The sequence below is a fragment of the Pezoporus occidentalis genome, unplaced genomic scaffold (assembly GCF_034315485.1).
Source record: "Pezoporus occidentalis ecotype Australia unplaced genomic scaffold, CSIRO_AGI_Poc_V1 ctg21, whole genome shotgun sequence".
Classification (NCBI taxonomy): domain Eukaryota; kingdom Metazoa; phylum Chordata; class Aves; order Psittaciformes; family Psittacidae; genus Pezoporus; species Pezoporus occidentalis.
In genome coordinates, this window is record NW_026913964.1 from 2,465,412 (window position 1) to 2,488,345 (window position 22,934).

At 43.4% G+C, this 22,934-nt stretch overlaps 1 protein-coding gene across 5 annotated transcripts; it reads right to left on the reverse strand.

The window, feature by feature from the left end:
• Window positions 1-1,119: 1,119 nt before the first annotated feature.
• EXD2 (exonuclease 3'-5' domain containing 2) lies at window positions 1,120-22,327 on the reverse strand. Of its 5 annotated transcripts, XM_062619212.1 has the most exons (10): window positions 21,944-22,327; window positions 21,121-21,235; window positions 11,557-11,698; window positions 10,384-10,640; window positions 9,237-9,360; window positions 8,122-8,447; window positions 5,090-5,196; window positions 4,745-4,880; window positions 3,643-3,999; window positions 1,120-2,499 (listed from the first exon to the last, which is right to left on the reverse strand). In XM_062619212.1, exons 1-10 carry the CDS (start codon window positions 22,053-22,055, stop codon window positions 2,283-2,285), a joined length of 1,893 nt encoding a protein of 630 aa, XP_062475196.1. In that variant the 5' UTR covers window positions 22,056-22,327; the 3' UTR covers window positions 1,120-2,282. The 5 variants fall into 5 exon arrangements, with proteins under 5 accessions (XP_062475196.1, XP_062475197.1, XP_062475198.1 ...); XM_062619213.1 differs by lacking the exons at window positions 21,121-21,235; window positions 21,944-22,327 and adding an exon at window positions 13,298-13,451 and having other exon boundaries at window positions 11,557-11,964; XM_062619214.1 differs by lacking the exons at window positions 21,121-21,235; window positions 21,944-22,327 and adding an exon at window positions 12,773-12,868 and having other exon boundaries at window positions 11,557-11,964.
• Between the last annotated feature and the right edge of the window lie 607 nt (window positions 22,328-22,934).

Consider the following 22,934-nt stretch of genomic DNA (forward strand, 5'->3'; position numbering starts at 1 on the left):
TAATTAGTGATGAAGACATACAAGAAAGTTTTACCTATATATCAGCAGAAAATTTTAAATCACAATCATATAAAAATAATCTATTCCTGCACAAGAAATGTATCACTTCGCCTCCTCTTCCAGGTTGACTTAAAATGATGCAAGTTTAAGGATACCTTACAAAAAACAAAGAACTTTAGTTAACAAAATATTTATAAAGGAAGTTTCCCTTGCAAATTTCTGAGCAAGTTATTTGGAAAAAATAAACCACAAAACTCTAGAATGATACCACTGACTCCTTTAAATTTAGAGAACCTCTAGTCCAATACTTTTCTCAACAAACAGAAAAAACAGCAGCCCTGTGGTCAGCCCATCAGTTCCATTAAACAAGGACAGCTTTATCAGAAGTTTCAACATCGGAATAAAGAGAGAAAAACCAAGCAGAATGAAGAAGTGAGATGGACACCTTGTACTCTTGATTGTTGAAAAGGAGTTCTTCTGAGCCATGCAACAAGCTCCTACCACTGAAATGGCACTGAAGACAGGAGATAGCACTATCTGAACACTTCTCAAATTGCTTTGGAGAGAAATAGTTTTATTCAAGCTGCTGTTGTAGACAGGAGGTTCTTGCTGAGATTATAATCAGCTGTGTGAATGAGCACAGAGACAGATTTGGTTAGATCAGCTTTCGTTAAGACCTGCCAGTGATAGAGGAAAGGAATAAAATTGCCCTTATAATGAAAATGGTCTTATTTGCAGCTTTGTGATAAGTAGTACTTATCATGAATCTTTGATTCCTTGTACTCAGGCTGCTACTGCAGCTCCTCTGGGATGGCATTAATGTACCATTTCTTTACAGCTCCTACTTATCTCAAAAGGTCTCTGTTTACAAACAGGTTTTTCACCCCTGGCTTGTAAAATTTCTTGAACTATCTGATACGGGAGAGTTTCAGCTACAATCACTGCAGGTCCAGGATTCTGCCCAAAATTATACTAAAATATGGATCAACTGTGCTATATGCAGTAGTGTCAAGTATGACAAGGGTTTTACTGAAACTTCTTTAGAGAGACCTATAAAAGTTGAGCATAGCTTCATCAATCAGGGAAGAACACTCATGCAATCAAAATCATCACAAGTGATTTCACAGAAAAGTGTATGTATTTTTTAAAAGTTATATATAATTAAGGTCTAGTACCATTTAAAAAAACATTAATAATTAAGAATGTCAGACAACAGCACATTTAAAAAATGACAGTAATAATTAGCACATACTAGCTTATATTTTCAAAGCATTTTATAAAAACATTAACTCCTTAAGCCCCACAACAATCTTGTGAGATAGGTAAGTATTACTAGTCCCATTTTAGAGACTGGGAAACAGGCATGGAGAGAAGATGACTTGCTCACCACCACACACATCAAATCCAGGAACAGAACACCAGATTCTTGAGTTTTCTGCCACACGTGGTCTGACCTCTTAAAAGATGCTGGTATTTAAATGAAATTGGTTTCCTCTCATCCTTTCTAAGACCCCTGACCTCACTTCAGTCTGATACGAAAAGGTACCCACCAAGACCCATTTGTGACAGACAAGTGGAATTAAGGAAGAACATTTTTTCTATACATTGTGTGTTGCTGGAAGCTATTTAAGAAAACACTTGACATGGGTGGTTTCATACTGACAGAGTCGGAATGTCTCTTCTCATCAGGCACCTGTCACCACGAAACTCACTGAGGCCTATATCTGCAGTTCTGATACAGCTCAGAATTTGCAAAAAAAGGTAAAGTTTCTTTGCCACTTCCAAACAGGAACCTCTCTATGGCAGGCAGTCTCCTCCAAGAACTCCTCATATGAGTACAACTGCACTGAAAGCAAAGAAAGACTTTTAAATCAGGAGATTCTCAAGGTCTCAAGGGCCTCAAGGGCGCAGATATACCTGCCAGAAAACCTGGGAAATGTTCATATATTGTGTTCTGTGTTAGGAGAAATGGTCTGGAGGCATCAGACATCCTGGGGGCTACAAAATAACTCTCCATAGTGACTTTGAGAAGACAAGTTCCCTTAAGCATATCACTCTTGCACTGAATTAGTCAGTGACAGACCAGGATTAAAAAAATCTCAGCCAGCTGAAAATTCAAGTCAATGGATTTAACTCTATAAGATGCCAAATCTGGCAGACCTACTGTTGCCAGTTTGCAAACCCAGGCCCAGATGTTAGTGGAGACATAGAAATAAAAACAGTTCTTCCACCTTCAGTTACATATGTCCATTAGATACTATCTAGAGTCTTGGAAGTTAGATTCACGACAGCTCAATCTGAAGATCCTCCCCATACTTTCGAATCAGCTTCATGTGGTTATGGTCTACTGACCACTGCTCTGGAAGGTGCTTGGGCTGCATGTTGTCCAAGAAATGCTGCCGCCAGCGTCTCTCCAACTGGATAAGGGAGCGCAGGCCTCCTTTAGCAAAACACTGCACCACCTTCAGTCCATGTGGCATGTAGCTCTCATTGCAGATCCTGCCAGGACACAAGCAGAGTTTATTTTCACACAAAGCCCACTGTCAGACTCTAAACCTGTCTCCAGTGAACAGCAAGACACCGAAGATACTTTCAGCTGTGGAGTTTAATTACAGACACATGGTAAGCAAACCAAGAGGGAGAGTTTCAAGCTTTGCTTCAATGCCAGACTGCTTTCTGGAACACTGTTACACTGGGAAGCTGGCTTCTTTGAACTGAGAAAGTGTTCCTCTTTTATAGCAAAACTAAACAAAGCTCTTTAGGTCCATTACAAGCTCCTCAGGAGACAGACTGCAAATTTCTCAAGTCAAGAATCATATGACACGACAGAGTGTCATTCTGCCTCTGAATTCCCTGCCTGGATAGGTTCTGAGTTGCAACATTGGCACATTACAAACAACAGTGAGCATAAAAAAGAAAACACTGACTTCATGCAGAGACAAGGTACTAGTTAAAAAAACATATTTGGAGAGGCTTTGAGAAAGAGAGAAGACTTCTGATATGACTGTCTTTCAGTTTCCCTCCCTGATATCTGTGCTTCAGAAGAAGTAGAAAACAGTGGAAGGAAAGATGAAGAGCAAGAATGGAAGGAGATAGCTGGAAGAGAAAGGGAAAGACAGGAAGAAACAAGAGCTGCAGTTCACAGACCATTGCTGGGTTGAGAAGGGAGGAAAACAAATATAGAGTAAGAAATACAAAATGTTCTTGTCTGCTTAGAGCCTTAGGCTACAGCACAATTACCTTCTTCTTATACTTGCTTTCTAGTTAAATGTATCAAAGTACTATAAATCCAGAAATAAAGTTATGCTTTTAAAGTTTCATTTTTCCTGTGCAGATAAAACTCCTACTAGTCTCAAATTCAGACACTCCTTAACCTGACACCATTATTTTAGGGAAAATATCCCAAAACCAAAATCCCAAGGAGACCAGCACTGGGTTTTGTCCTATTTTCATTAAAAAGCCTGGGGGGGGAGGGGAAGGAAGTCAACATGTGTGATCCTGAGCTCTGCACATCCTGTTGGATTTTCTTTGTTTTGCTACAGTAATATTTACCCAAGGCTCTGTATGTAGATAACTTTTTGTTGAAGCTACATGCCAACATAAACGACTAATGTGTTACTTCTACTGATGGGCTTGTTGTACCTGGTTTCCAGACCAGCTGCTTCCTGGAGCATCTCTGGGGTGACTCTCTCTGTGTTAAAAAAGTCCTTGATGCTCTGCAAAAGTTCGGCCCTTCGGGGGTCAGGCAGGCCATCTGCATTCAACAGGGCTCGGGCCCCGGAGCGCACTTGCCTGCGCAGAGGGTCCTCCATCAGACGCACACCTTCCTCAGAGCCAATGGGTGCACCAAACTCCTCAGCCAGCTGCTGCTTGAGGTGGTTATCATAGTAATTGGAGATGGCATGGCAGGATGTGCAGAGTAGGAGCACATCGTGGGAGTTATGGTCCTTCATCTGGATAGGGAAGTGTCTTCTGTATTCGTGAGGAACAATGTTTTTCCTAGGGAAGACAAACCAGCCAGTTCATCACATTTGCTTGGACCTGTTACTTCCCCTCCTGGCCCACAAGGGGTCAACTAATACTAAAAGTCTGGAAAACTAAGATCATTGGGGTCAGGACCCTCAGTGCGGCTATGCAACTTCTTTTGATCTGTACTTTTCTCTACAGGTTTTCTGCATTTTTTTTTTCCTCCAAAAATTCACCATTTTCAATTTTTTTAAAAAGTGATTCATACTGTAAAAAAATAAAATTAAAATAAAGCAACGCTCTATAAGAAGCATACCTCCCACCTAAACAGTAGTAGCTGCAAACGCAAAATGTCACCTGTTGTGACCTCATGGGCTTCAGGCTCACCTGAACCTTTCAAAAGTTAAGGATTAAGTAGTGGAAGGAATACTACAGCTATTTTCAGAAGGGGATGCCATCACAACAGTGGGTGTTGGCATATTGCTGCCCTGTCATTCAGGCTGCAGCATGTACATGTTCCATATACTTTGTTCTGTCCTGATACTGGAGAAAGACTGATACTTCCTGCCTCTGTAAGAGGAGGAAAGGTTGGATTGTTCACCATCAAACTTACCCAGACACATACAACTACAGAGTATTCAAGTAGTGATAGCCTATCCAGGATGTGTACAAGCATGATGTTTCAGGTGCTAATCAAGCTTCTGGGTTACAAATGAGGGGCAGACCTCAGACCTGCTTTAAAAGATGCATTTTTCTCCTTTCCCACTAAATAACTCACCGGATATAGGATTCTCTCTTGCCACATACAACACACAGGTTCTCTTTGACTGTTAGATAATAATCAACTTGAGACTCAGGACGCCCCGAAGGCTCAAACCGCAGCTTCACAACAAACGGGTCTGTGCTAACTAGCTCTGAAAGGGTAAAGGCAGACACAGACTATTCAGACAAATTCATACTTGAGAGCTAAAATAAAGATGCTAAAACATAAGAGTCAACCTAGTGAATCCCCAACAGTATTTCCAATAAGAAAGGATATAAAAAAATTATGCCCAGTTACCTAAGAAACAACAACAACAAGCATCTGTATTTCAAATACCAACAGGAAAACTGGTATGCCCACCTCCAATCCCCTTGTTCAGATACCACTGAGCCTTCTTGCGATCACAAGTGCAGAGGGGTTGTCCATCTGGAGCATGCAGGAAACAGTTGTCATACAGTGGAGATTTCCTATGAAACAAAGGCAGCATTACAGCAACTATAATAGCATGCCAAAAAAAAAACCCAGAGCTCTCTATAGCCATGTGTTCCACACTGCAATTCCTGCAAGCTTCTCCAAATCACAGGAGTGCCCCTAAACACACACTCAAGGCTGTTGAGCACCGCACAGGTATGGCAGTATCCTCCCCACCAATCCGTAACCATTAGTAGGGGGTGTGATGGCTGCATCCAGCTTACCCAGGACATTGGGAGATGTATAGTAACACGGTAGCCAAGGGCTCTCTGGATCAGCCACCCAGACCTCTTGCTGGCATGCAAAGATAAGTCAATCCTCTTACTTTATAGTGGACAGGCCAGAGCCTGTTGAGCATTCCTGCATGGCAGCAGACTGCACAACAGGATCTCCCCTCGAGTAGGGATGCCCCTCAAGGTTACTCCCTGAGGTTGAGATTCCTTGCACCAGCAGATTCTCAGTAACTGATGAATAACATGCTAAACTTGAAATTTTAGCTCAGTGATATAAAGGATTGATTGCACATACATAATCTTTTAGATGCAAACCACTGATCAAGTCTGGGACTAGGATGGAATGCAGGCACATCTACACTCCTCTCTGAGAAAGAGTTTAGAAAGCAAAGGGATCCTTTTTGAACCTCATCACTCAATGAGAGGCCCTTGTTGCAATTTTGTCTGACCCTATCCTCTCTGCCAGAAATAATCAAGTGTACCTTAACATTGAAACTTGTTAAAACACTGTTGCATTTACCACTGAACTTTGTTAGCTTACTGTTTTATATCAATAATTGCTGCTTCTCTCTTATGAGTCCAGAGCATGACTCCATCCGTGATAACAGGCTGCTGGTAAGGGAAGCAGAACATCTAAAAACTCACCTGGGGTTCACCAACTGACTGTAAGGTGCCTTTGCTCTCCTGCTACCACCAGAATTGCAACTCTGAATCCTAGTTTTCAAAAGCTGCCATTAATAATGACAGCATTAAAAAAAAAAAAAAAGGCAAAACAAACCAAAAAAACAACCAACCAACCAACAAAAAAGTACATTAGAAAACAAAACAGAATTGAAGTCGGGAAGGACAATGACCTAGAGTAAGCTCAAATTGTGTCAAACTATAGGCAAGGAAGTGTCAAGGATCAGCTGCCTTAGCCCATATTTTAATATTTTATTAAGATGACTTTTCCAAAACTTAGTGTGAACAGCAATTACTTCATTCATCCAGGAGAAATGCTCCAAAAAGGCTCTTGCAGCACTGGGAACTCAAATACACATGTCTTTGCTAACAACTAAGCTGAGCTGAAGCCCTCTGAAACATGTACGCCTATCGTTACTGGTGAAAAGCCCTGTTTGGGCAACCTCTGGTGATTTGTGGCAGTGTGTGGAAGGGTTACATTTTGCAGAAAATATTTCCTTACTCTAGCAACCTCCTTCAAACAAAAACAGAATAGGGGAGCTGGCTGGGCTCCAGGACCACTGGAAGGAGCTGTCCAGGGATAGAGACAGGTCACAGCACACTGCAGAAAAGTTTCCTTTCTTCTCCTCAGCAACAATGTAGAAGTAAGTACTCAGCAGTGCACCACCAGATAAAAGGGTTGATTCACAGGCTATGTAATGAGACAAAAAGGATTTCTTCTAGGTCCATGGGGATAAAAAACTCAACAAAACAACAATACAGGAGGTCTCCTTCCACTGAACATCGATCAGCTCAATCACCATGATAAGTATTTCCCAACTCAAAATGAAACAACATTAGAACTGAACAGGCTTATAGACAGAGAGAGTGGAAAATAACTTTTGAAATCACATCTAGTTGTACTACAGACCAAAGCCACACTGGCAGAGATGCTATAAAAACCAGTGAGTCTACAGATCTCTCATGAAGCCAAGCATGGTTAAAAATAATCAACAAGCAAACATGAGGAGATCTCAATGTAGGCTGGAATGCAATTTTGTTTAAATTTTAATCCTCCCGTGAGGTGCAGTCCTTCTGTTCTGTTTGACGCGGGCTCCAACTTAAAAAATAAATAAATCTGGATGGACTGCTGTATATAACACAATACCATTAATGACTGCTAATGAAATCAATATTATTGACTATATCAAAATGTCTCCATTGCCAATCCAATAAACTGGAAAAGGAGAAACCAAATATTAGAATGACTGGTTTTCCTTCCAAAAGGTAATTACAATTTTAGTTTCCACATCCAGTGATAAATTTTATTACAGACTGTATCCAAACAAAACCAAACATGCTCGCTCTCTGCATCTTCCACTGCATTGAGCTTAAAGAGACTTCTCCAACTTGTTTTAATTTAATAGTGACTGAATTAATTACCAAAAGGCCATAAGAATTTAGGATTTGTTCCACAAAATTGCCTGCAGGACAGTGATCCTGAATCCAGCAACAGCTCCCTCTGCACGGCCAAAGTAATAGCTTTCCCTTCTCCATCTCCTTGGCCAATACAGCAATGCAATGGTTTTATATTGCCACAGACTGTTCTTTCCTGGGCCTCCTAGCACCTCAAGTAATGTGTCTCACCCCTCTTAACCTTAGCTTTCTCCCTGAAGGAGACAAGGCACAGCTGTTTGGGCAGTAATTGCCACCCAGACTGCCAGCCAGCTGCTGCCGAGACTCTGCTCTCCCACCAATGCCTCCACAGGAGAAGAAAGGGCAAAAGCTGAAGACAACCCTTCAACCTGCTCATGACCTAGTAGCGATCCAAGTCCTGCCTCTGCTTTCAATACCACCTCTAAAGGGAAATGAGAAAAAAAGAAACAGGATCTGGGTCCCATGACTGTTAGGTCCTGTGTTTGCTTTCCCAGCTCCTACAATCCACTTCTGTTTAATTAATAGAGCATGATGCATCATTCAAAGTTTTCCATCTGCAGTGCAAAGAGTAAAATGAGGTCACAGACTTACCGTGCAGAATATCCCACACCCAGAGGCTTTCTTTTCTGCCTTCGTGGATCTCTCACTTGCTGACTGCCAGCAGGCTGGCCATTCATTGCAGACTTCCGATTCTTTGTTTTCTGAGGGGAACGTCCCTCTCCATTCTTCTCCTCTCCTGTGCTGCCACTCTTTCTTCCTCTAAAAGGAATATCCACCAAGCCCCGGCATTTACTCACTGCTTTTTCCCAAGCAGCAAGAGAGTTTTCACCTTGAGAGATAGCAGGGAGGCTGGCAAATCCCAGCAAATGGAGGAACAGAGCCACTGAGACCTGAGCATCTCTAGCAGCATAGAGAACCTGCAGAAAAGTGTAGACATCAAGATACTGACAAACACCAAATGCTCCAAAACATTATCAGTCTTTAGCACTTAGCACAGTAAAGCCAGAAGCTGGATTTATTTTCACACAAGTTCTGGCAGCTGAGTGACACCTTCATAACATCACCACAACCCACATTTTTAGGGTCAGTGAGACCTGAAATACTCATGGGTGGCCCAAGAAACTGCAAAGGACTAATAAAAGTCAGCCACGCCTTATGCACTCTCCCACTCCATCAAGCCCCTGCCAACGAATAAAAAGCTCCGTTTTGACATACTGTCTAGGAATCATCAGTGTGGTTATTTATCCTGTCACTCCCTCTACCGGTCACTGATTTTCTACACATCTGCAGCTTGACTGCAAAGAAAACTGGCAATCAGGGAAAGCATAACGGACTAGATATGGTAAACAAGGCTTCCAGTCTCTAATATTGCACTGACTGCTATAGATCGAAGAAAAGAAAATAATAAAAAGGTGAGGTTTTTGAGTGCTTGAACACTTCTTCAAGGGATCTTCCCTTACAGATCTTTAAGGACTAAAGGAAAACAAGGGTCAAGAATCCCAGAACAGAAGAAAATTATCTTCATGGAAAAGGACGAAAATGCAAAATGCAAGGCACAGTCTGGAATTCAACTTCAGACCATAGACACATATTAGGTTTTGAGGCAGAACTTGAAGAAGGCTTGGATCTTCCTGTTGTAATGCCTCTTTTTCTACTAAGAAGGTTGCTTTTTCTCCCAAAACACTCAGTTGAAGTGGAAGACACACCTGATCTTGTGTCAGTTCTTCTGCCTCCCAGTTGCTGCAACGCACATGAGGAGACTTGTCAAGTGGGCAGTTCAGGACTTCTTCAGCTAAAGACTTTAGGCTAAGGCAGTGAGGTAGATCCTTCCTTGAGTTTAACAAAGAAAGTGAAACACACATATTAAAACCAAAACGATACATCCATGCAAATGCACACTGCCTCATACACCCTCAACCTGCCAGACACAATGCACATAATGCATGACTCCCACTGAAACAGCACACAGCTGCCTGTAAGATCCACAGGCCCTCTCTCTCCCCTCTGTCCTTTCCTTTAGTAATTATCTACTGCCTGCTACATGCAAAATGGGCAAGGCTGGGAGTTAGTTGGTAACGTTTAAGGCTGAAGTACTTGTCTTTGAACTACCCACTTCTGAACTAAGGAGGTCTGATGTAGAGTGATGGACCACCTGCCCCAGGGATTCATGAGGAATGTAACAGTCAGGAAAAATTCAGAGGAATCCTGGCCACTAGAGACAAGTCCATCCTCAGTGCTAAAAAGGCACCATCAGGTCAGCAAACCATGTTCCAGCACACCCAGGCATACATATACTGTATGTGAAGAATATTCCCAACTAAAACATTTTATTTAAGAAAGAATGAAGGATGAGGAAATGGCATCCTTATTATAACCTATCAATGGAAACATTGTTACTAAGAGAAAATTGGAGCTGGTTTATTTAGCCATTTTTCAAGAAACCCTGTAATTAAACAGTTACACTTGCATGCCCCTGGCACATTTACCTCATACTTCCAGGCCATGTATTCAAACATTTGTTGACATGGTGATGACTCTCACTATGCTACATCACTGTGTCTGGTCTTAAAAGCTGAAGCATGATACTCAGAAAGTCCATAAGGGTATTCCATGAGAAGACTAACAGACACAATGAACATACGAAATCTTTGTGAAGATTTCATTTCCATTAAGACCATAGAACAGAACCATGGCATGTTCTTGGGCTCCAGCTGTCAGTGTCCACCCTTTAAAACCACTCTGAGAACTCCAGACATACCTGCCTGCTACCATCCAGCACAGGCAAATTACTTTACAAATATTTCAACTCGGATGATGGCTCAAGCAGAGCTGCTTCTGTTTTCAGACACTCACCACTGTCTCATGGCTAAATAACGGAGATCCACACTCCCTTTGACTGGAAGACCATAATCATGAAGTAACTTGGAAGCATCTTCCCAGCATCCTACTCCAACTTTCAACACAGCACTATCTGCCATCATGTCCAACAGGGTCTTTGGAATAGTCTGTCCACTGGCAACAAGCCTGGGCAATCGAACAAGAATGCAGAAGCCACTGGAAGAAGCCATCTGCAGGAGGGATACAGGATTTGCTTTTCCCTCCACAGATACCTGAAATAAAGACAAAAATCAGAGTCTGGGCTACAGTATGATTAGCAATGTTGGAGCTGGAACAAATTGCAAAACAGGCCACTGAAGATGGGCAAGACCTATCAGTTTATAGTCATATGTTGTTACACACCTCTAAAACTTTACTTCAAATCATGTGATCTGCTTCACAGTATTACTGCTACCAAGCTACTTCTTGCCACACTCCCACAGAAGAAACTTTCCCCCTTTCCCCCTTCCCCCTCATAGCTGAGCTGGTAGAAGACATCAGACACATTTCTTAATCCACATCAGCACAAAGGCACCCACTACATAAATGTTTAATGGCAAACACATTGTTTAACTGTGGCTTATACTTAAAGACCGTGTGGTGAATAAATTTCCAGCCAAAATAATGGCAAAGCCAGGATTATAAATGGCTCAAAGCCTGTTCTGAGAGTTCACACAGGCAAATGTACAAGCAGAAGAGGAACTTTGCCTTCTGGTAGCCCAAGCGAGTTGTATCTACATATCAGTATTATCCTCCTTTTTGGATTTATTACTCTTAAGAATTTGTTTCTTAAGTATATAGCAGAATTTAAAATAGTGTAAACCCCAGTCACTTCCACTAAATCACCTCTAAAGAGATCTTGTACAAAACACATAATGACATACAATTATCACTATGTTTAGTAGTCGATTTATCACAGGAGTTCAGGAAAAGAATACAACTAGTGAATCAGTAACTTGCAGCCAGCACACCTGAATGTAAGAACAATCAAAATCAGCAGCTACTTCCCTGCTGTCATGATAGATCATCCCACAGGCAATTTCAACAGTCAGTCCTGTTGTATCCATTTAAGGAAAGGAATCACTCCACCCTCAATGATTTCCCATTGCAATTTGCAATCCAAAGGAGAGGCGATTCTTGATCACTCACCCACTCACAATCAATTCCAAGCACTGGCCACTTCTCCAGCTCCTTCTTCAGCAAAGGTTCAGCATGATCCCACTCCTCCTGCTCTGAAACTACCATTACATCTGCACCAAGGATCCTCTCTACCCAGGAAAATGTGGAAGATCTGAAGAAGGAAAGCACCTCCTTACCCTCTGTCTTAATCAGTTTCTTATCTCCTGAGTTTATAAATGCTTCCTCTCGCTGACTACTACAGCATGCTTTTCCTTTTCGACGCTGGGCTGCTTTCCACAAAACCAGCCCCCCCACAGCAACACCCAGCAGGGTTGCCAAAGTAATTGTCACTGCTGTTTGCTTGGGCATTTTCTATATCCCCCTTTTGCCCCCTTCAGTTCATCTACTCAAAGCGACATTGTAGGATTTCATCACGGCCTGCAAAGAAAAATGAGAGAGGTGGAAGTTAAAGACAACTTAATGAAATGTGTTTAGAGATACTAAACACACCTACTGGTATCATAACAACGTTCTAGCCACAGCTTGCAATCCTGATAGGAAAAGGACCAGGCCCCGCATTGACAGACTGGGGGATAAGGAGACGGACTGCTGTGGCAGTGGGCCGAGCAATACCATGAGACTGAATTGCTGCTGTTGATCACAGCACCAAAAACCTTAATAGGAATCCACTGATGTATACTGGTGCAACTGGATGCTTCCACAGACTGACATTCTGAAAATGAGCTAGCCAGGGCTATTATCAACATCTTTTAACTCTGTTTGGGACCAGATCAACATAAAGCTAAACCTGGCAAAATTACTGCAGAATAAGCATGTCTGTTCATGCATTAGTAAATAATAGGCATTGTCCATTCATTACATTCACATCCATACTGAGGTCAAATGGTTCTTCAGACATTGAAAAGCCCTAAAGAAGCAGCATCTATTTATAACATAGCTTTCCCTCTATCATACAGGAGCTTAGTTCCCTTTCAGTAAACTGGAATCAGTCCTGTCCCTGCATCCCCATCTTCCGACCCACCACGTTATTTTTAAAGGTCTGCCTTTACACGCTGTTTGACAGAAACAGAAGCTGGGGTGATGATGCTACTACAGCCCTGCACAACCACCATCAGCTTTCAGAGCATGGGCACAGACACCTGCCTGAATGCTTGCGAAGTCATGGATAATTTACTCACTTCTCAAAGCGAGTGAGAAGACCGAAAGCCATGAAGCCCACCCGCACCTATGGCCGGCCTCCCCCTCCGCAGGCCCAACAGCAGCTACTTCTTGGGAAAGCGGGGAATGCAGGCGTAAACAGCGGCCCTATGATAGCCCGCTTACAGCGACCTCGCCAGGTGAAGCCTCGATATAACAACACCCTCCTTCCTCAGCCCCAGCGTGCGGCGCAGGCCGGGCCCCGGCCGCCAGCCGTGGGGATGGAGGGACGCGGCCCCGGGGCGGCGAGCACGAGGTGCGGGGAACAGCCGGGAAGCAGGGCCGGGACGCCCACGGAAAGAGCGGAGGGCTCCTCTGGATGCGGGCAGGTGCGGGCGGGCCACAACTCCCCTTAGCACCGGGGCGAAGACGCCACCCGTTCCATCCGTAGTCGGGGTTTTACAGGAAAGAGGCCCCGGTGCCGCCTCGGCGCGCTGCAAGCAGGCGGTGAGCCCTCCGGCCTGCTCGGCAGGTGCACCTGCCGGCGCGGCGCCACACGACGCGGCCCGCCCTCGGGATGGGCACAAAACCCTCTGCCCTCTCCGCCCGGTACCTGCGTGTGTGCGGAACGGCCGTCTCCGGCAGCAGGAACCCTCCGCTGGGTAGTCGCCGCGCCCACCGGGAGGCATAGAGAAGCGGAAGCTTCCTCTTTCCCGGCGGTGCGACCGTGTATGGGCGCCGCCATGCTGTACGGCAACTGATGGCCGGGCGGCTGAGGCAGGGTACCAGTCCGGCTTGCCCCGCAGCATCAGGCCACCTTCCGGATGCCGAGCCCGCAATGTGGGCTGCTGCCTCGGTCACTGAGGGCCCCCGCTCGTACCCGCGGGTTGAAGAGCTCTGTGGGCCACCAAGGCCCAGAGAGCACCGTGAGATAGATGGGCGAAGAGAAGGCTGCGGCGGAGGCTGTCTGCCGCTGAAATCAGCACTGACCCCCCGCCTCGGCCAGGAGCGGGCCCGCAGGGCAGCCAGAGCCGCCTCAGAGCCGGGAAGCACAGCCTGAGCCAGGGAAAAGGCAGCGAAGAACAAAGGCAGACCAGAAAATGAAAAGCAAATCATAGCCGCCTCTAAGGCAGCAAACTGGAAGGAAAAAAAAAAAACAAGGGGGGGGGGGGATAAAGTGGAAAAGACTAAGAGTTTAGCAGAGGAATAAGAGTGGCAAAGCTCGTGTCGGGGTGGAAAATTGTGAACTTAAGAAAAATGACACCACAACATACGGACCACGGGTATACAGCCAGCTGCCACCTTCAGGGTTATCATCATAAAGTCTTGAGGTCAAGATTGTCATAAACCAAACAATTTCCATCCCAAATTCCATTGCAACTAAAAAGGATCTGAGCACCCAATTTCTTTCTATTTTCCATTATTTCCCAATATTTGTGCTGTTAGAATCCCAGCTGGATGCATCTGATGAGACACTGAAACCACATGAAATACTGCTTTAAATTACTTAGACAATTTGACTGTCAGCATCAAATCTCATTTTGTTTTAACTTCACTGCTTGGAACGTAATCATCTCCCTAGCAGAGACTTGGCATTTAGCAGACAGATTGTCCAAGGGGGTGCAACAAAGCAGCTAATGGCTGTCTTCAGGGAAAATCTACAGCAGCAGTATTTTTTTCTGTCTGTAGGTGAATGCTTGCTCTCCTCCCCCACCCTCTTTTTTTTTTCTAAAAATCTCAGGACTGAGGTAGGGACCAATTGGTACCAAATAAGGAAAACAGCTGGTTTCCAGAAAGCTTCTCTAAGTTTTCTGGAATAAGAAAATACCTTCCCCCTATCAGAAATAAATTGACCAGGCCATTAGAGCTTAAACAGCTACTTATTCTAAGGACCTGGTCTAAACCAGAATGGTACAATTATGTCAGGTCTCACTGGTGGTGGGGAAAACTTGTTTTCCATTGACTTGTGTCTGTACTTAGAACGTATAAATGCTTTATACCTGAAAGTTACAGCTTTCAGGTAGTAAATCTTGCTGTACAATAAAGAAATTATTACCCATTTGTTTTATTTATCCACTGGGGTTATAAAGCATTGCAATCTCACCCAGTGCAGTAATCACAAGTCTCTGGTTCGTTCTCCTCTGCAGGGGAGGTCTGCATCTGCCTTATGGTCACAACCTGGCCACAGCATCTCCATCCATTCTCTAGATCCAATCCAGCACAGACAGCTGATGAGCTGAAATGAACATCAGTGAGCAGAAGCCAGTGCTACGCGAACGCTCATCACATGACTCATGCTCTGAAGAAAAGTGCTTCACCTGCATTCTCAGGAGAAAAAGCTGGAGCTGTCTGGCTATAACATGAGTTCCCACAGTCAGATGGACATGTTCCTCCTTTCTTCCATTCACTCCTTCTCACCCCTTCCCAACATATAGTTCTTTGTTCTACAAGGTCATTGTAACCTAGCATAAACCGGGATGGCCATTTGGAAGGGTAGTCCCATGTTTCTTGTTCAACCTGATTGACTGTTCACTCCCTCCTCCCTTGTTCCAGCATTTCTGTAATGACAGGGCCAGAGAATCAGGGAACTGATGCAGTTTACAACTAGTTTACAACTAGTTTACAACTGATGCAGCTGTAAACTAGTTCAAGGGAAAAAAGAATCAACATCCATGGACATAACAGACATATTTCAAGGCCTAGATGACTGGAAGCAGACCCAGGAAGCCAATATGACTGGGCCCCAGGATCCAGCTGCCATGTTCAGGGATAGGCAAGGCATTCTTATGAGAACTCTTACCAGAGCTCAAAATGAGCTCAGAATAGCAACCAAATCCAAACAAACCTGCAAAGTTTGTTCATAGCTGGATCTATTTGTAATAAACTGGCATCCACCAAGAAAAATAGGCCAGTGTTCCCTTTTACAGATTGTTTATTTTAGTTTCTAAGGTAATAGGAGCTTAAGTGTAAGGTTACAAGAGAGGAAAAGAGTTAAATACCTCAGCATTTATTGCGCAGTGAAAGTTTCATAGAGAAGATGCTATGTAATGGAACCCTCAAGTCTAGCTTTTCTACAATAACAGGATTGCATCCTTGGCTGCTTTAAACCCTTTGTTTTTCATGGCATCACTGACAGAGTCCTGTAAACACAAGTCTCTTTAACAGCTTGTCTTACTACCTACATAGCCATTTATTCAAGTATAAAGGTTAAATCAAAAATAAATTAAAGCAACTGATGCATGAGTGTACCCAAAGCCTGATGAGGACACTGCTGAAGATGAGAAGATAACCAAGTGAGTAAACACTAACTGGTGGTGTAGCCTGACTTATGAGAAATCTGCTGCAGCAGGTTACTGGAAACCTTTATGTAGTAAACAGCAAGAATTACTTTTCTTTCTCCCTCCATAGCTTGATCTGAGATCTCAGCAGAGGCCTCCATCAAAAGACTCATTTTTAGCCTGATTTCCCAAGGAAAAGCTTTTGCAATTATACTGTCTCTGTTGATGTTTCTGCCTGTGGGTCCCCTTTCTTCCCTTTCCTTGCCAAAAAAAAAAGCATGTTTAAGCCGTTGCCTAATTCCATCTAAATTTGCACAAAGGTAACTTCTGTGAAATGCAAAGCCAAATGGATGAAACAGATACTAATAAAGCTGTCACAGATAAAGTGGCAAGCATGTGCAGACGCTGCTTAATATACATATGAGAATCCACACAGCAGTGCCACATCAGGACAAATCCATAGGAAACCAGGCTTCACTTGTTCTGCTGATCACAGAAAAGAAAAAAAAATAATTTATAATTGCATTAGCTCATCCTTTAACAGGGAGAAGACCAAGGTAAATGACTTAGTGTTCAAAGGAAAATCAATGATCATAGAATATCAAAGGAAAGAGACTCCAGTCAAGACTCAAATTGCTGTTAGTAGACAATGAGCAGAGACCTGCATGTAGTCCCCACTAGCTCATTAATAACCCTCTATTTGGGGCTCCATCCCAAGCTACAGAAGAAAGCCAGACTCACATTTCAAGTCTTAATGTGATTTATCATTCTTGTGTCCGTGCTAGGAACCCCATGACTACATATTCAAGCAAGTCATTCTGAGCAGGGTTTGTTTCAGCAGGGTTCGTACCAGCAAGACAGTAGGACTGCTTCTTTCATCAAAAAGTCAGAATGAGATCAGTTTCAATCCACTATGAAGCCACATCCTAAAGGTGGAGTTTCATACTGCAACAAGGCAGACAGAAGATTCAGCTCCCATTGAAAAGGCCGTTCTGCTTCCCCCTTCTACCTGTAGGCATTTTTCTACTGCCTTACTTCTGCAAACACTGGTGCCAGTTTGATTCAAGGAATTAAGCAAGTAGAAATCTAGCACAGCAAATAAATGGAGGCTTTTTTTTTTTGGTTTAACTCCTTGAACTAGCTCACCATAGAGCCAGATCTCAGTGAAACTACATCCTAAACCAAAAGATGAACCAGCAGTAACTTATTGCAGGGATCTGACAGAGTTTGCAGGTTTTGCAAAGAATCTGAAAAAACTGATCAGAGGTGTGAGCTGCCAGACTGATCCCATGAGGATGAGTTGTATTAACACTGATCATCATCAACATATTTCTTCACTAATTGACAACTCTTTCATTGGTGATGTTGGAAGAGAGAGTGATTTCACAATTCCACTTCTTGAAAAGCTGCTTAAGTTACCCTAGTGGTTCAGTTCCAGAATGCACACTAAGTAAGCCTCACAGTTCCTGGGCAGCTAAGGTGATATCCCCATCTCCCAAAACTCCACTCCCAGCTGGGCAGTCCTAACTAGTCTGTGGTGATTTTGGCACTCGCTGGGATGCTTCCATGAGCCAAATGAACTCAGAAAACCAACAGACAAGCGGGTCCAAATAATAGCAACTTCAGCACAAAGAAAGGGACAGAACAAGTAGCCATAAGGATAAAGCCACCCTTCAGTGCCCACAAGTCATTAGATGGGCTCAGCCACATGTTAAAGCAACATCTTTGGCTGACCAGCTCCAAGGCAGGGCATTTGAGAGAACAATGCTTTTTCTTCTGCCACTTTCTGGTCCCTAAAATTAGTAAGCAAAAGGAAAAAAGATCAGAAGCCATCTAATTTCCACTGGAGGCAAAAAAATCCATAAGAAAAAATCTTTTCAAAAAATTATATGGCTAAAATATGACAGTTTGTCGTGGTTTAAACCCAGCCAGTAACTCAGAACCACATAGCTGCTCACTCACTCCCCCCCACTTCCTCCTCCCACACTCCTGGAGGGATGGGGTGATGGGGAGGAGAACTGAAAGAATGTAACTCCCACAGGTTGAGATAAGAACAGTCCAGTAACTAAGGTATAACACAAATCACTGCTGCTGCCACCAATAATAATGATAAGGGAATAACAAGGGAAGAGAATACAATCGCTCACCACCAGCCAACCGATACCCAGTCCGAACTGAGCAGTGATCTAACCCTTCCAGGTAACTGCCCCCAGTTTATATACTGGGAATGACATGCTGTGGTATGGAATACCTCTTTGGCTAGTTTGGGTCAGGTGTCCTGTCCCTGCTTCCTCCCAGCTTCCCCTCCTCCCTGGCAGAGCATGAGATTCAGAAAGTCCTTGGTCAGAGTAAACATTACTGAGCAGCAACTAAAAACATCAGTGTTATCAGCACTGCTCCCAGGCTGAAAGTCAAAAACACAGCACTGCACCAGGTACTAAGAAGGAGAAAAATGTCTGCTACCTATGAACCCAGGACACAGTTGTCTTGGTTTACTCTGTTTACCCTCATTTTGTTTCCACTTCCTCTCAAAAAAAAAAAGTATAAATAAATGCATACCAGCCTTGACTCAGCCCCACTTTCCTAATAACTGCTCACTTTCTCTCTTCTGGATTCACCCCACAGACATCAGTATCCAAACTTTCCCACTTCCACTATAGATTAACCAAAGCTATTCAGTAGTTCAACAGAGCTCTTCTCTGACCTGAGACAATCAACTATGCTTCACTTGATACCTTTTCTTTTTACCTATTTAAGCCTTCCTTCCAAGTATTCTTTGACAGACTCTCAAGAGAGCTGTATCCTTAGTCTTCTCCTTTTATCCTCCCACATTATTTCTGAGTTATCTCATCTGAAATACAAACACAACTAAAATCTCTGCAGATTTTTTACAGATCTGTGTCTTTCCCCAGAGCTATCTCTGTCTATCCAAACCCAAATCATAGCCTTTTTCTCTCTTCTGTGGATGACTAGCAGGAAGTTAAAGCTCACCAAAACTAGAACATGGTTCCTTCTCTTCACTAAAAGCCCTCTTATTATCTGCTTTGTGTGTATCATCACCAGTCTCCCTACCATTCAAGCTTGTATGTCAACTGCCAGCTCTCACTGAAACCCCCAGGGTTTCACCCAGAGTACAAGTAAATTTTAGGCTTCTTCTACTTAGCTCTACATTTCTCTAAGACAAAGTACTCTGATCCATCTGTGCAACTATAACGCCCTTACTTTGATCTCTTGCTCCCGTACTTAGACTGCCCCAATATCTCTCCCTCCAGCATTAACCAACACAGCATGTAACAAAACAGCCATCAACTACTGTAAATGCCATGGTCTGACAACAGAGCAAGGCTAACTGTGGGCCTCCTATTAATGATCAAACACACCACAGCCATCCAATGGAAGCCACTAATGCAATTTAACTCATTCTGCCAATTCAAATTTGTTCAGAAAAAAAATGTTGAAGGGATAATTTTGTACCCCAGCAGACATTAAAACCAGATCAGGTATTGTTAGTCCTTCCAGAAGCGGAACAACTCTGTACAGTGGGCAGAGGCTAATGTGAGAGCAATGTAACACCGTGGCCATACCTGATCAAAATCAACTTCGTACTGCTGGGTGACTGGACTATGCACAGCCTGAGAATTAGCAACTAATTTGGCAACTAGGAACCACAAGCCAAGCTTGGTTACTCTGACCACATCACTTCCCTGTTTGAAGCATTCTGCTAGTTTCCTCTTCTGTGTTGGGTCAAACATTATTCACTTAGCCTCTTTTCCAAGAGCATCTATAGGAAATCACCACCCTGTTCATTATCTCCCATTTCCTTTATAGCTGACTTCTCTGCTCTATTGCCCACTTGTTAAAAGTCCAGTCAAAATATGTCTGTGCTTTCCTTCATGATGCTTTTGAGGCATGGAGGAAACTAAGCATCCTACAGAATTAAGCTGCTCAAGTAGTTCAAACAGACCCTGACTTACTCTGCCCATTGAGTTTGGCCAGACTCCATCCAGTTTGGTTTGTGACATTCAGTCTCACTCCAGCACCCCATGTGCTACTATGTCAAACAGAACATAACTTGATGAAGTCCAATCTGTTTGGCTAAGTACTGTCTACACCTCAAGTCCACTCCAAGCTGCAGAAGGTTCCTATTAAAAGCAGAAAAAGATGCTTCATTGGTACTACTTCAGCATGACTCAGGTCAAGAGTGTGTGTGTTTTGAAGAGATTACAGCACTCTGGCATTATTAACACAGCAACACAACCTTTTCAAAGGAAAATGTTACCAGTATAGGTCATTATATTAATTTCTTTATATTCAAAATTAATTGAAACAAAAGAATCAGAGACTGAAAAGAATGCTTACCAACACTTTAAAAAAAAAACAACACAAAATCCTGTATGGTCATGTGAGAAAATACTGCATTTAGCAGAACAGATTGGCAGCCTTCTATTATTTTTCTTTCAAATTCTGACAACATATCATCTTCTTTCTGACTGCTTACAAATGTGATTTTAAAAAACCCTCAGATAAATCCTTCCTGAAAAACCTAAGACTGGGGGTTTAGGAAATATTTTTATTTCTATTTGGTCATGTAAGTACACAGCTTTCCCAGAGACCGGATCTGGGACATGGAAAAAAAGCACTGAAGATTTTATTGTGCTGCATTTCAAACGGAAGGCTCCTACACCTGTTTATTTCAACACAGAAACCAAAGTTCTCCAATGTGAACAATACTTTAGGAAGGAAGGAAAAAAAAAAAGAACCACATGTAATAAAAGTGACAGCCACAGTGTTCAAGGCCAGGTTGGATGGGGCTGTGAGCAACCTGGTCTAGTGGAAGGCAGAAGGGGGATTGGAACTAGATGATCTTTGAGGTTCTTCCCAACCCAAACCATTCTATGATTTTATGATTCCGTACTGAATTTCTGGCCAGTTCTCAGATCATATATGATGATGTGTGCTGCATGAAAATGAAAGAAGAAAATGGAATGCAAACTGCTGAAGACAGTTCAGAGTCTACAGGTAGAAAAAGCAATGCCACTTACCTATGTTGGGAATTCAGATGTGAGCAACAGTTTCAGTTATAATTGTAATGGTGCAGAATTTCATGGTATGAAAGCAGAAGAGCTATAAAATGTGATTTTATACCAATGCAATTTACCTATGTCTGAAGCTAGCGTAATAAACACAAATCCCGATGGACAGGGTCTTTGCCTCCCTATACTGAAGCTTGCTAGACATGTTACATAGCAATATTTGGCCATCAGCAACTGTAACTAGAAAAAAAACTTCATATAGCTCAGACACAGAAGAGATTTAACTGTTCCTTGTTTTCACTTTATATTAACATTGTTAATTATCATTCTAATAGAAAACAGTTAACAGAGTGTGTCTGGATATTCCTCTCAAATTATTAGTATACCTGTAATTAAGTTCTGGTATTTATACCTATTAATATCACATAGAAAAAAATTATATATAAGTTGAAATGTAACAGGTGTTCTATGTTTTTGTATTTTCTTACTTTTCCAATTTTCAATTGGAATTTAAATTTTAATTTAATTGGAAAAGTTTATCATTTGCTGTTATTACATGCTAAAAGTTAGCCTTGTAAACTAAAAAGCACAGTTTATAAGATTCCACTTTCTTTCTGTAATCTTAACCAAGAAGAATCCCAAAGCACTTAACTGACTCTCTATAATGCAATAATGTCAATTTCTACTGAAAAGCTGCCACTGGAACATGGCAACGATCTAACAGTACTCAGTCATGTTGCTACACCATGGTTTATGGCAGGAAGGTTTTTCTGCTAGTTTATTTTAAAGTTTGGAGACTCCTAATTCCCAGCAGGTGCAGTTTCACACAGAGAAGGTCAAGACTGGCAGGCTAATTCCTCACTTTCCAAAACTGTCTTCCCCAGGTACTGGTGCCAGTGGGGAGATACAGGCCTGAAAGTTTCAAGCTGCAGGTCCGCGACAACTCACCTTGGGTGTAGGGAGTATGCAGTTGGACACTGCAAGGAGGAACTGGGGGCTCCAGGCTGCACCTAATGGATATCACACTTTGAGTGACACTACATTTGTCTTTACATGTCATCTGGTATTACCTGTGAGGGACAGGGTCCCGTGAAAGACAAAAGATGATTTTCCACAAACACAGGTTCTGGTGTGTTAAAGCAGTGAAGGACGACACAGATCAGTTCCACCTGTTTAGCGGGTTGCCTTTTGGGGTTTTGTGGATACTGAAGGGTAAAACTCATCTGTATTTCCAACAGACTCCTGAAGCTTCAGAAAAGGGGCAGCTCCCCTATTTTCAGTGTTAGTCGGGTGGGAGCAGGAGAGAACAAGTAATAAAACCTTCATGATAACTATCTTAAAGAGGAAAAAAAAGCAATAAAAAATCTAAAGACATAATTTTTGGAACCCCTGCAGAAATCTCTCGGCATTTATGGCAGACAGACCACACGCACTTGGGTGTTTCCTCATCTTCCCTCCGGTGACCTCCGAGCGGGGCCCGCGAGAACCCCCCGCACTCGCGGCGGGCCGGTAGCGGCTCTGCAGAGTTCCTTTCCCATCACCTCGATCATGGACGCCGCCCGCGGCAGCACCTGCCCTCCCGCCACCGCCGCCACCTCCCACCGGCCGCAGGCCCATTAACGGCAGCGGGCCCCTCAGCCGGGACACCCCCTTAGGCAGTGGCGGCGGGAAACGTCCTCCTGCAGGCCCTCGGGGCAGCAAATGTACCCGTCCCCCCCCCGCGCCGACACAGGAGCGAGTTAAAAAGCGGCGGCGCCACGTTAGAGCCGGGCCAGCAGGCGCGGGCTGCAGCTGAGGATCAGCTGCTGAGGGGAGCGGGGAGGAGCCAGCGGGATCAGGAAGCGGCGGAGTGTCTAACACCTCTCTGCCATGGCTGGCTAAAGAAAAATCATCATAACCATAACAAGGGGGGAAGCGGGGGAGGGGAGGCGGCGGCAGG

Coding starts and splice junctions, on each gene's coding strand:
- EXD2 (XM_062619212.1), bottom strand. CDS start 22,055: ATGACATGTAAAGACAAATGTAGTGTCACTCAAAGTGTGATATCCATT. Junction 8,448..9,236: donor AAGAACTGACACAAGATCAG/GTGTGTCTTCCA, acceptor ACTTTTCTGCAG/GTTCTCTATGCTGCTAGAGA. Junction 4,000..4,744: donor AAGAGAGAATCCTATATCCG/GTGAGTTATTTA, acceptor TGTCTTCCCTAG/GAAAAACATTGTTCCTCACG.